At 35.1% G+C, this 14,102-nt stretch overlaps 1 protein-coding gene across 2 annotated transcripts in view; it reads right to left on the bottom strand.

Annotated features, from left to right (window-relative positions):
- CCDC39 (coiled-coil domain containing 39) overlaps positions 1-14,102 on the bottom strand; it is a 47,984-nt gene that overhangs the window by 16,011 nt on the left and 17,871 nt on the right. The window contains exons 8-12 of one of the 2 annotated variants that reach the window (XM_037136906.2): positions 13,266-13,369; positions 12,833-12,965; positions 10,222-10,416; positions 9,118-9,282; positions 4,592-4,729 (exon numbers count right to left, since the gene is read on the bottom strand). In XM_037136906.2, coding sequence (XP_036992801.2) covers positions 4,592-4,729; positions 9,118-9,282; positions 10,222-10,416; positions 12,833-12,965; positions 13,266-13,369 — 735 coding nt within the window. The remainder of the gene's footprint in view (positions 1-4,591; positions 4,730-9,117; positions 9,283-10,221; positions 10,417-12,832; positions 12,966-13,265; positions 13,370-14,102) is intronic. The other variant, XM_053657796.1, reaches the window with a different exon arrangement.

Here is a 14,102-nt window from a genome sequence, read left to right as displayed (position 1 = left end):
TGTATATAAATTATTTAAAGCAATTCTATCATGAGTAGAAAACTAGTAAAGATTACACAGATAATTTTCAGAATAAAAGTTCCAGAAACAAACACTCCAGAATACAAAATTTTACTATACAAGATTTTACTAGTTCAAAAATATAGTCTTTCACAGCTGCAGAAAACATTGTATCCCTACATTTCATATGCATCGAAAATAAATTCAGGATGAATGAAAAAAACAATGCAAGAGAAAAAAAACAATGTAGCTACTAGAAAGAGTAAACACTTGTTTGATTTTTAGTGTGACAAAGAACTTTCTAAGCACTGAAATTAGGGGAAAAGCACTTAAATGTTTGATGTTTTAAAAGTTTTTATTGTCAAGTATTTTAAAAAATTTAAGAGGAGGGAAGACTCCCAAGTTCATTTTATGAGGCCAGCATTATCCTAATTCCAAAACCAGATAAAGACACTACAAAAAATGAAAATTGTAGGCCAATATCCCTGATGGACATAGATGCTAAAATCCTCAACAAAATATTAGTAAACCACATACAGCAATACATCAGAAAGATCATACATCAGGATCAAGTGGGATTTACTCTGGGAATGCAAAGTTGGTACAACATTCACAAATCAATAAATGTAATATACCACATAAACAAAATGAAAGATAAGGACCACATAATCCAATCAGTAGATGCATAAAAAGCAGTGATAAAATCCAGCATCTGCTTATGATAAAAACTCTCAGTAAAGTGGGAATAGGGGGAACGCACCTAAATATTATATTTATTATATTATATTTGTAATATATGATGTATCACACCATATATTATATTTGTAAATATTATATTTATAATACATGGTATAACACACCATACGTTACAAATATATACAAATATATACAATATACATATATACAAATATAACACACCATATATTACAAACCTACTACCAGCATCGTACTCAATGGGCAAACACTATGAGTGTTCCCCTTAAGACTGGGAATAAGACAGGGATGTCCACTTTCACCTCTCATAGTACTAGAAGTCCAAACTATAGCAATCAGATAAGAAGAAGAAATAAAAGGTATCCAAATTGGAAAGAAAGAAGTTAAACTGTCTTTATTTGCAGATGACATTATACTGTACATAGAGAACTTTAAAGATGTCACCAATAAACTACTAGAACTGAGAAATAAATTCAGTAAAGTAGCAGGATACAAAAGAGATATCCAGAAATCTGTTGCATTTTTATATGCAAATAATGAACCATCACAAAGGGAAATTAAGAAAAAAAAAAGCCCCATTCACAATTGCTTCAAAAAGAATAAAATACCACCCTGGCTGATGTGACTCAGTGGATTGAGCACTGGCCTGCGAACCAAAGGGTTACTGGTTCAATACCCAGTCAGGGCACATAGCTGGATTGCAGGCCAGATCCCCCGTAGGCGGTACACAAGAGGAAACCACACACTGATGTTTCTCTCCCTCTCTTTCTCCCTTCTCCTTGCTCTAAAAATAAATAAAATCTGAAAAAAAATACCTAGGAATAAATCTAACCAAGGATGTAAAAGACCTGCACTTGGAAAATTATAAGACACTGAAGAAAGAAGTTGAGGAAGATACAAATAAGTGGAAGCACATATCATGTTCATGAATAAGAATTGATATCATTAAAATGTTCATGCCACCCAAAGCAATCTAGATTCAACACAATTCCTAGCAAGATATCAATGATGTATTTCACAGAACTAGAACAAATTTTTCAAAAAATTATATGGAACCACAAAAGGCCCCACAAAGCAATAGCCATCCTGAGAAAGAAGAACAAAGTTGGAGGAATCACACTACCTGACATCAAACTGTACTATAAGGCCATAGTAATTAAATAGCATGGTCCTGGCATAAGCAGACACCTGTATCAATGGAACAGAATAGAGAATCCAGAAATAAACTCACATCTTTGTAGTCAATTAATATTGGACAGACAAAGCAAGTACATACAATGGGCAAAAGATAATTTATTCAATAAGTGGCTTGAGGAAAATTGGATAGATATGTGCAGAAAAATGAAACCAGACTACCTTCTTAGACCACACACAAGAATAAATTCTAGAGGAATAAAAGACTTAAATGTTAGACCCAGAACCATGAAACTTCTGGAAGAAAATATAGGCAATCACATCTCAGACACTGTAACAGTATTTTTTCTGTGCTATATCTCCTTAGGCAAGGGAAACTAAAGAAAAAATTAACAAATGTAACTATATCAAACTAAAAAGTTGTTGCACAGCAAAGGAAACCATCAACAAAATAAAAAGACAACCCACTGAATGTGAGAACATATTTCTCCTATACATCTGATAAGGGGTTAGTATACACATTTATAATGAACTTAAAAATCAAGACCAAAAAAGGCAAGCAATCCGCATAAAAAGTTGGCAAAGGATCTGAATAGACACTTCTCCAAGGAGGACACACGGATGGCCAATAGACATATGAAAAGATGCTCACTGTCACTAATCATCAGAGAAATGCAAATTAAAACCACAATGAGACGTCATCTCACACCTATCAGAACGGCTCTCATCAATACATCAACAAACAACAAGTGATGATGAGGATGTGGAGAAGGTGGAACTCCTTTGCACTTCTGGTGGGAATGCAGATTGATGCAGCCACTGTGGAAAGCAGTATAGAGATACCTCAAAAAATTAAAAACGTGACTGCCTTGTGACCCAGTGATTCCACTTCTGGGAATACATTAAAAAAAACCCACTAATTTGAAAGTACATAAGCACCCCTATGTTCACTCCAATGTTATTTACAATCACCAAGATATGGAAGCAGCCCAACTGTCCATCAGTAGATCAGTAGGTAAAACAACTACGGCACCTTTACACAATAGATAACTACTTGGCCATAAAAAAAAATTTTACCCTTTGTGACAGCATGAATGGACCTAGAGAACATTATGCTAAGTGAAAGAAGCCCGTCTGAGAAAGACAAATACCATATGATTTCACTCAGATGTGGAATCTAATGAACAAACTGAACTAACAAGCAAAATAGAGACAGACTCATAGAGAGCAGGATTATAGCTATGGGGGTGGGGGTTAAGGGGTAGATGGATGGAGGAAAAAGGACTCATGGACACAGACAACAGTATGCTGGTTGCAGGGTTGAGGGAAGAATAAGGGGGATAAATGGTAGTAGAAAAAACACATTAATTGAAAAAAAGCACATTAATTCACAAAATTGAAATTTTATATACAGGATCTGGCAGAAGTAAGGCTTGCTTCAGTATGGTTGGTAGGGTACATGAATATCTCACACAAGATAAACAGCAATTTGAACATTTCACTAAAAATTTCATATGGTGTGCTTGAGTGCAATATTATTATGTTACAAAATTACATGCTCATGATTTTGTAATAAAAGATTCTGGACCTGGCTGGTGTGGCTCAGTGAATTGAGTGCCTGCCTGAAAACCAAAGAGTCACCATTCCCAGTCAGGGTACATGCCTGGGTTACAGGCCAGGGTCCCAGTAAGGGATGTATAAGAGGCAAGCACACATTGATGTTTCTCTCCCTCTCTTTCTCCCTTACCATCTGTCTAAAAATAAATAGAATCTTTTAAAAAACATTTTGTAATAAAAAAGGGCTGTTATTTGTGTCAGACCCTGTATTAAAAGACTGAATGAAAATTTATAGATAAATGGAAAAATATTGGCACTATTTATGATAACAGTTAATATTTTTACATATGAAGATCTTTTGCCAAGCAATTTAAAAATATAAACCTCCTAATGGAAATATGGGCCAAGAACATAAACTAGAAATCCAAAAAGAAAAATTATGGAACATAGTATAATCAAAATGTTTTAAACATTTTTATTTAAACATAAATATTTAAAATTTTATGTAATATTTAAACATAAAATATTTCAAAATGTCACCAATTTTTAAAATGAAGACTGAAACAGTGAGATGCCATGTTGGACCATAAAATTAACAACAGTTTTATAAACTAAAAGATCTAGCTTTGGGGTGGTGAGTAAAATAAAATGCCTACACACTGATACTGGAAGCTTTGATTTAACTGTCTCGAAGACAATTTGGCTTAAAAATGGTTTTAAGACACTGAAAATATTTATTTTTTTGAACTTTAATTATAGAGTTAGAGATTTATTTTAAGGAAATAATTGAACAACTGTGCAATGATGTATGTGCATAGAACATAATACTATTGGAATTGTCAAACACTGGAAACAAACACAAATCCAAAAAATAGGAGGTAGCTGAATAAATTATAGTGACTTCATGCAACAGACTGTAGGAAAACTCCAAAAATATTTTAAGGGTATGTAATATTTTGAAAATGTACAATATATTAATCAATTTTAAATATTATATATATAGCCAATATACTTTAAGACTCAAAAGAAATAATATACTTTTATACTGTTTATCTTGTGTACAGTAACTTCAGTGACTTCTTGTGTTCTTTATAATTTGCTATAAATTTAATATTTAAAATTTTTCCATAATTAGCAATGAAAACATGAGGTTTTTAACATTGTATAGAATAGGATTTTACTGCACCTGTTTAGAAGCTCTAACTTTATTGAGTTCTTTTTCAGATCTATCATTGAAAAGATTTAGTTCATTCATTTTGTTCATGAGAGACTGTTTTTCATCACCGTTTTTACTGTTTGACTTCTTGATAAAGTAAAGATCATTCTGTAAAAAGGAAAAAAGGTATATAAATATAATTTGAAATAACAATATTAAACATATACTATTAAACATCTTACATTAAGTTACTTGCTCCATTAAATATAATAATTAGATTTTAAAAACCTTATTCTTCATGCTCTAACATCTCTAATATAATATACATGGATATTCACATAATTTTTTTCATTTTTATCATCAACTGATGTTTGGGATTTAGTTTAAGTATATATGTTTATTGTTCAACCTGATTTTTTAGGTGATCACCATTTATGGGGAAAAATGAGAGGAGGGAGCCCAAGCTTTGGTTAAATACATGGTTCACCTCCTAGAGTTCATTGTTTGAATTCAACCCAAGTCCCAGAAACTGAAAACATTAACTGTATGAAAAAGAATATGGTCTTGGCTAACAGTGCAAGCTCTGGAATCAGACGATAACAATACCTGCTTCCTTAGGGTGTTGTGAGGAACAAAGAAGCTACGGGCAAAGAGTGTGCACAACAGTATTTGAAAGCTCATGTATCGTTCACTATTATTAAATCATATATTGCTGATCAGAAAAATGCAAGATCTAACTCCACAGGATGCATAAATGGGTCGTACATATACAAATAACAGTTTTCCAGCTTTATACCAGTTTGTAACCACCCTGAACCCAGGACAAGGTTTGTGCTCTTAGCCCCTCTGGGTACCTAAAGCAAAAACTTCCTAGTTTTAAGATCTGGCACTCTTATGTGCACTCGTTCCTCCTCTCTCTCTCCCTCCCTCCCTCTCTCTCTCTCTTTCTCCCCACCTCTCTGTCTCCCTTTTTCTTTCTCACTTTCACTCCACCCTCTTCCTTCCCTCCTCTGTCTGTCTCATTGCCTGCATGTCTCTGAAGTATCAAGACCCAGGACTGCATCAAGACAGCAAGAAGAGGAATTTTGCATAAACATGTGATTTTATAAAACTAACTTTAAGAATAAAAAAATAAAATTTAAGGGGAATTTCAACCAGAAAAATTAATTTCTGTTATGCAAAATAGGACATGGAGTGGCACGGGAGAGGGAATGAAGAATGACTTTGTAATCTGATACTGCTGTTGAGAGCAGCCTTCATTAGAAGGGTGATTCGCTTCAATATCTTTTAAAAATTCACTTGTATTTCTGTTTATCTCTCTTAAACCCAGAGTTAGGATAGGCATAGTACTAACCCACTATGTAATGGACAGAGCCCCAGGAGAGATAAAGGGGGACCAGCAGATGGTCCCACAGCAATGCAGACACAAGGGTCAAAAAACACGTTCAGGCACCAGCTCACCTTCTTCTGTTTCTGTAGTATTAGTATTCTCATACTCTGTATAATTAAAACAATACCATGTACTGGTACCCGCTAAAAAGCACTGTATTAAGATATAAATTGCTTCTAATTCTCCCAAATTCCCTAAAATAATATTAATTTTTTCCCATTTAATAGATGAGTAAACTACAGCTCAGAAAAGTTAAAACAGGAGTTGTATAACCTTAACATTCAGAACTAATTCATGCTGTTTCCAAAACATGTACTCTTTTCTATTAAACCAAGGAAACCATTACAAATATATTTCATCAGGCTACTACAAACCAAAATTTTGTCATCATAAAAAAATCTATTTTGATGTTAAAAAATTACCAACTCTCTCCTTTGTTGGCACCTAAAGGAGTTCAGGGCAATTCTTCTCACAGCCACTAGAGGACACTCATCACTAGTCCTTCCCAGCTATTTAAGAAAACATTTAAACTATTCTGAATATTCATTCATTCAAGCCCATGTTCTCACTCCTTCACTCTTACTCTTCAGTTAAACTTTAACATAGGTATTATATTAGATAGGTTCCCTGACATGGGTTTTTATATTGCCATAAATATTTAATATACCTAAATATTAAGAATAGTTTCACCTTGAGAATAATGTTTGAGACTTCCAGCCAAGATGGAGGCTTAGATAGACATCTGTGCCTCCTCTCACAACCAAAAAAAGAACAACAAATTTAAAGACAGAAAACAACCAGAACTGCCAGAAAATTGAACTGTATGGAAGTCCGACAACCAAGGAGTTAAAGAAGAAACATCCATCCAGACCTGTAGGAAGGGCAGAGGCAGGCAGCTGGGAAGAGAGGACTTGCGGCAAGGTGGCGGCTGGCGGACCGATGAGGCAGCAGATTGTGGAGCGGGCAGTCCCACATTCATGTGCTCATAAACCGGAGGAACAACTGGGAAGCAGGAGGGACTGTACAACCCAGGGTTCCAGTGCCAGGAAATAAAGCCTCAAACCTCTGATTGAACACACCTGTGGGGGTTGAGGCACCAGCAGGAGGAGAAACTCCCAGCCTCACAGGAGAGTTTACAGGAGAGCCCCACAGGGTGCTAGAACGTACACAAGCCCACCCACCCAGGAATCAGCACCAGAATGACCCACTTTGCGTGTGGGAAGCAGGGGAAGTGACTGAAATCTGTCAGAGAGCATAGAGTGTCACAACACAGCCACTGGGTTGCCCTGCCATGGTGAACACCTAAAGCTCCACCTCTTACTACTTAACAGATATGTCCAGACCAAAAATTTTTTTAAATGGCCAACCAAAAGAACAGATCAAAGTTCCAGAAAAAATACAACTAAGCAATGAAGAGATAGCCAACCTACCAGCTGCACAGTTCAAAACACTGGTAATCAGGATGTTCACAGAATGGGTTGAATTTGGTCACAAATTAGATTAAAAAATGAAGGCTACACTAAGTGAAATGAATGAAAATGCCAGGGAACCAATAGCGATTGGAAGAAAAGTGGGACTTAAATCAATGGAATGGACCAGAAGAAAGAAAGAAACATTCAACCAGAACAGAATGAAGAAACAAGAATTCCCAAAAATGAGGAGTTGCTTAGGAGCCTCCAGGACATCTTTAAATGCTGAAACATCTGAATTATAGGGGTGCCAGAAGGAGAAGAGAATAAGCAACAAATTGAAAAATTATTTGAACAAATAATAAAGAGTACTTCCCCAATCCGGCAAAGGAAATAGACTTCCAGGAAGTCCAGGAAGCTCAGAGAGTCCTAAAGTTGGACCCAAGGAGGAACACCCTAAGGCACATCATAATTACATTATTCAAGATGAAAGATAAGGTGAGAATCTTAAAAGCAGCAAGAGAAAAGGAGACAGTTACCTACAAAGTTGTTCCCATAAGACTGTCAGCTGATTTCTCAAAAGAAATCTTGCAGGCAAGAAGGGGCTGGAAAGAAGTATTCCAAGTCATGAGAGGCAAGGGCCTATATCCAATATTACTCTATCCAGAAAAGCTATCATTTAGAATGGAAGGGCAGATAAAGTGCTTCTCAGATAAGGTCAAGTTAAAGGAGTTCATCGTCACCAAGTTTTATTATATGAAATGTTAAAGGGATTTATCTAAGAAAAAGAAGATAAAAAAATATAAACAGTAAAATGACAGAAAACTCACAGTTATTAACAACCACACCTAAAACAAAAACAAAAGCAAACTCAGCAAACAACTAGAACAGGAACAGAATCACAGAAATGGAGATCATATGGAGGGTTATCAACAAGGCAGTGGGAGTGGGAGAGAGGGGGAGAAGGTACAGAGAATAAGTAGCATAGATGGTAGATAGAAAATAGACAGGGGGAGGTTAAGAATAGTATGGAAAATGAAGAAGCAAAAAAACTTATATGTATGACCCACGGACATGAACTAAAGTGGGGGAGTATGGGTGGGAGGGGGTATGCAGGACAGAGGGAAATAAAGGGAGGGGGTAATGAGACAACTGTAATAGCATAATCAATAAAATATATTTTAAAAAGAATATATTTACCTTATTAACAAAATCAAGTCATATGAAATTTGTTACTAAGTAAATATTTGAATAACAACAATAGATGACCCATAAAAGAGCATCTTCTTTTAAAGATTATTTCATACATAAAGTGTAATCAAGTTATTATGGCAGATGCATAATAGAAAACTGGGATTTATCAATGTTTTAAATCACTAACAGTATTTTGAAGTTACTTGAACCAGGGATCAAATCCTAGCTCCCCATGTACTGTACTAGCCACGTAACCATGTCAAGTTTCTTAATCTGTAAAACAAGTAATAATATCTTCCTCACAAAATATTTATAAGGATTAAATAAAATAAAATACTGAAGGAATATGATATATATAGCGTATTGTAAATGCATAATCAATGGTAATGTTACATTTTCACAATGAGGATAGAAATGTATATGTATCAGTTCATACATTTGTTATATACGTGGGTAGCTTGGCAAGCAGCTATCCAAAGTAAAGTCTTAGGAATATGTTCTCTTAAAATAGGATGACTAATGACTAGCATATCTTAAACATAAGAATGTTTTGGATAAGTTACATGAAGCTTCTTGATCTGTGTTTCCAAAAGGCCAAATGTAGATTTTTTCTCTTCCAACATCTTTTTAAGCTCAACAATTTTTGCTTCAAGAGCTTGTTTTTCTTCTGAATTAATTTCTCCCTTTAACCGTGACATTCGGCGTTCCACTTGTTGAATGTGAAAATCCTGTTACAGTTTTTAAAAATAAGTTAGTAAGGAGAAACAAACGGTGCAAACCATTTCTATAAATATAGACACAGTAAAGAGTTTCTCATGAGTTGGCCTCAGTGTTACCACACACTAAAGTCCCTTTAAACCTTCAAAAATTTAGGACAAAAATCCTCCTTACCCTAAAGGGAGAAAGAGCAACCTATTCTTCAACAACCAGGGTACAGGATAGTGACATAATAACCAATTTGAAAATATAACAAAGTCGTATAGGGAGCTATTGATCATACTACCATGATGGAGCCTCAGTAAATCCACTGGATATATGTGGACATGAATATTTTAGGGGTCATTTTTAAGGGTTACAAAAAATGATAATAGTCTTAAATTGTTAGCAAAACAAGTCTCAAAACTTCTAATGAATTATTTTTCAAATTATACTGTAGCATCTGTAATTTTGAGAAACCAAAATTGTAATAGATGAGAAGATTAAGATGTGGAGAGGGAGAACATTAAGAAATTAATGAGTCAGATCATATAAATAGAAGAAATAAGGAAAAACTGAAAAAAATACTTGTTAACCTATTAGTCTAAGGATGGGGGATGGGAAGCCTAAATCTGCACTTAGAACCAAGAACCAACACATAGTTTTTCTAGGCTTCAGGTGTCGAACTTTTTTTGTTTTACTCTGCATTCTGCGTTCAGTTGGCCCAGGTTCCTTTAAGGCGTGCTTCTCCCTCACTAGAGTTGTCATCCTCTTACTTGTTTATTTCAGATCAAGAAAAAATAGTGTTTAAGGCTCCCTCACCCTACTATTGACATAATGGGATATCTCATCTTCAATATCTATCTATCCCAAGAGTGCTTAGAAATCTTTGTTTTCTCAGAACACTGCAATATCTTATGTCACAACTATAACAAGTCGGGATGAAAGATATTCATAACAGTAACATCTACCTGACTGTACATAATTTCTTGCTGCTTCAAGGTTTCGAAATCCAGTTTATGTAACTGACGGTTGAGGTTCTTTAGAGAGTTACGGGTTCCTTCAATTTCTGATATGACAGCTCTTTCTTTTGTTGCCTCAGTTTGTAATTCTTGAACTTTCTTAAATAGCACGTCTTTCACTAAGTTCAATTGAACTCCCACTTCCTGATGATAAGGATAATAGTGATTAGTGAAGTTATAACTCCTTAAAATGTTTCAATAAACAATATAATTTAGGGGCTCCTAATGAACCTCCAACATTTTAGCCCTTGAGATATAAAGGCCTCCCCACAATTTCAACAAATCGCCAACATTTTCTGTAGTTTATTCTAGTAGACTGGAATAGTAGTTTTCTATTCCTGTATCATGTTCCTTAATCTGTTATCTTATTTCTACCCCACCTTGGATTTAGAGCTTGGCCATTCCACTGGTTTCCTTAGAAAGGAAAATATACTGGAGATACACAGCCTATAGGTTCACAAAGTTTACTGAAGTCTTAAGGGTGTTACTGGAAAGAAATCAATCACCAATCTCTACCTTCTTTAGGTCACTATCCAGTGGTGAGCAGGTAAGTGTTTAACCACCAGCTTTCCACTGGATGAGAGATTAGCAGGGAGAGGTTGATTTTAATAGTGTAAATCCTCCCACTATACCCAATTTTATGCTACTAAAATGGTTCCACTACATGTAGAGTTAGGAAGAAAAACACAGTAGTAGACCATTATGCAGCATTTCCATTTTACAGCATAATCTTAAGTAACATTAAAAGCATAGGTAGTAGTAAAATAATTTGGAAGTGATGAGTGCTGAGTATTTATTACTTTTGTGTTTAATATAATTTAGTGAATTGTGTCTATATAATTTAATGTTTAATAGTAGCTATGTTTAGCAGCTAACTTGCAAAATTCTAGAAAATCTATCGTTTCTTGTGACACACCACGGCACCACGTCATACCCCCGTGCACTTCCAGCTGCCTGGTTCCTCCTGCAGCCCTACAGGAAGTAGAAACCAGTGCCCACTCCCACTGCTCCTTTCTTAGCAGGCAGCTCTGTCTTGACCCCGAACCTTCACAACGAATGAATTCTAGGCTTCACATAAATCTACCATGACAAGATGTATTGAAAGTTATAATTTTAAAAAGTTGAAACAATTTCCCTCTGTGTTCTTATACCCAAATTAGAACACTTTCCCTTAGCAACCAATGAACATCAATATAAAGCAACAGACATCTGTGACTGGCACATTTAAAAGTTCACAAATCAAGAAATATAATCTGATATAATCAAATGAAATGCATTATTTTCATATAATAGACAATTTGCATTGGGTTTAATACCTTCTCAACGAGTGCCTAGCAGAGTTTTCAAGTCAGTGCTTAGTGGTGAGTAACAGCACACCTCAAAATATATAGGGTTGTTTTTTCCAAACAAACAAGTAAAATCCAGCAGGTACAAAAAATCAGGATTATGAATACAACCCTGCTAGAGCACATTTAATACAAATACTGCAATCTTATTTTTTAATTCATCTAATTTTTTCAGAAATGTTATTAGTTTTTCATTCTGTCACCAAAAAATCTATTTCACATGAACTTCAGTTTTTACAGATTTCTCATAAGTTCTAAAACTGACCTATCTCATATACTACAGAAACTCACGCTCTTAAAGGGAAAAAATAACTTAAAAAAATAATATTGGACTCAAATACCACCAAAGTCAAGACTGCAGCATGAGTTCATCACCTAGAAATTTTAAACATATAGCAAGACACTGTGGAAGCTGATTCCATCCAAATAGAGGTGAAACCCCCTCGAAATAAGCCACAGAGAAGGGGGACTTCGCCACCATCTCTAGCTGCCCCTCTGCTTCCCCCACAACAATAACCGCAAAACGGTTAAAAGCAAGAAGTAGTGCTGACAGTGTCAGGTCACACAAGTTACTCTGAAGTTTTTAAAGAAGAAATGGTGACCCAATCTTCTCCAGTTTCCCAGCACTGGTTTCAATGCTACCAATATACCAAGGAGATTAAGGTAGAAGGGAGGGCGTTGCTAGCAGAGTTAGGAAAGTGATAGCATTTAGGAGCCTGATTACTGATAAATTATGCCAGACTTTAAGCGATAGTAGTAGCAGATGATGAAAAAATACAGGTAGTGAATGTAGAACATTGGGAGGAATTTGATCACAAAAAAATGATAATTATATAGACATCAGTAGTAAAACAAGGGCACCTTTTCAAGGTACATTTTCAATATAAGAACATACATATATTGATGACAAGCAGGGACACGGATGCAGTAGGCATCGAGAGGGCATGGACTCTAAGGTACAGGGGCTACCCTGACGAGACAACATCAGATTTAATGCTGAAAGCAGAGCAAATGGAGAATTAGGGGCTTGAGAGAGCAGGTCACCAAGAGCCTCGGAGACCATACAAAGAGGACCAAGGATACTGATTACAAATGTGATCATACCAAAAAGCAGAGCCTCTTAAAAGACTGTCTGCTTCTCGGATCTCAAGAGTCTAACTAAGTCACTGCTGCTAAATTCAATGTGATGTCTTTTAACTGAAACTAAACTTTACCTTGACACTTTTGTCTTCCTCCTTTAGTATGTCTTCCAAACTGGTAGCTTTCTCTTCTGCTGACATAGTTTTCTCAGTTATCTCCTTTAATTTTTTTTTGGCAATCTCATTATAATTTTTAATTTTGTGTAACCTAGAGAGGGTTTATGAGGAAGAGACAGAAAACATGTCTAAAGGTATTTAACGCAAACAAATTAGAAATAGTTTGTCCAATGTTTTCTACATATAACTTGAAGGTTTCTTTTACCATAAACCTTTTTATTACCAATACGTATTTAATAAGCCATAAAAATACTGCACCAAAGCTTGTGTGATGAAAAGCCTGGGATATTTTTTAATTTAGTAACTATAATTTTATAGTTATTTAACAAAAAAATTCATTTTTCTAGATGTAGCCAAAAACTATAAAAATATTTAAATATCTCATTCTTACCTTGTTGTTTCTTCATGAATATCCTTCTTTAGTTGGGAAGTATTTTTCCTCAGAGCTTCTAAATCACTGGCACTTCTATTTACAGTGGCTTTTAAAGAATCCAGCTATTTATTAGTTAACAGACAGAAATTATAGATTTATTCTATATTTTATAAATTAACTTCATTTCCAAAAAGTTTTATTTAGAACACTTTATTTTCTAACATTCATCATTCCCATAAACATAGTAGCCATACTGTTATTAAAACATATTAACAGTTTTTTTCTTTTTGGCCTAATATTAAGTTTTAAATGACTTGTATAATACTGGCAAATTATACAGATCTACATATATGTATTTAAAAGACATTAGAGCAAAACTTTACAACATTGGATTTGACAATGATTTCTTGGATGTGACACCAAAGGCACAGGGAACAATAAAAACTAGACAAACTGGACTTTATCAAAATTAAAAACTCTATGGATCAAAAGATAGTATCAACACAGTGAAAAGGCAACCAACAGAATGGGAGAAAATTTGCAAATCACTATGTGATAAAGGATTAATATCCAGAACGTATGGAGATCTCCTAAAACTCAATGACAACAACAACAAAATAATTCAAAACTGGGCAAAAGGTCTCTCTCAATAGGCATTTCTCCAAAGATATACAAATGACCAATAAGCACAAAAAATGCTCCACATCATTAACCACGAGGAAAACACAAATCAAAACTACAATCAAATTCCACCTCACACACACCAGGGTGGCTACTATTGAAAGAAGGAAGGAAGGAGGAGAGGGAGGGAGGGAGGAATAGGAAAGGGGAAGGGAAAGGGGAAAGGAACGAGAA

This window comes from Artibeus jamaicensis, unplaced genomic scaffold, assembly GCF_021234435.1.
Source record: "Artibeus jamaicensis isolate MK-2021 breed Jamaican fruit bat unplaced genomic scaffold, CSHL_Jam_final scaffold_474, whole genome shotgun sequence".
NCBI lineage: Eukaryota > Metazoa > Chordata > Mammalia > Chiroptera > Phyllostomidae > Artibeus > Artibeus jamaicensis.
Note: the sequence above shows the minus strand (reverse complement) of the source record. Positions and strands in the feature narration are given on the sequence as shown.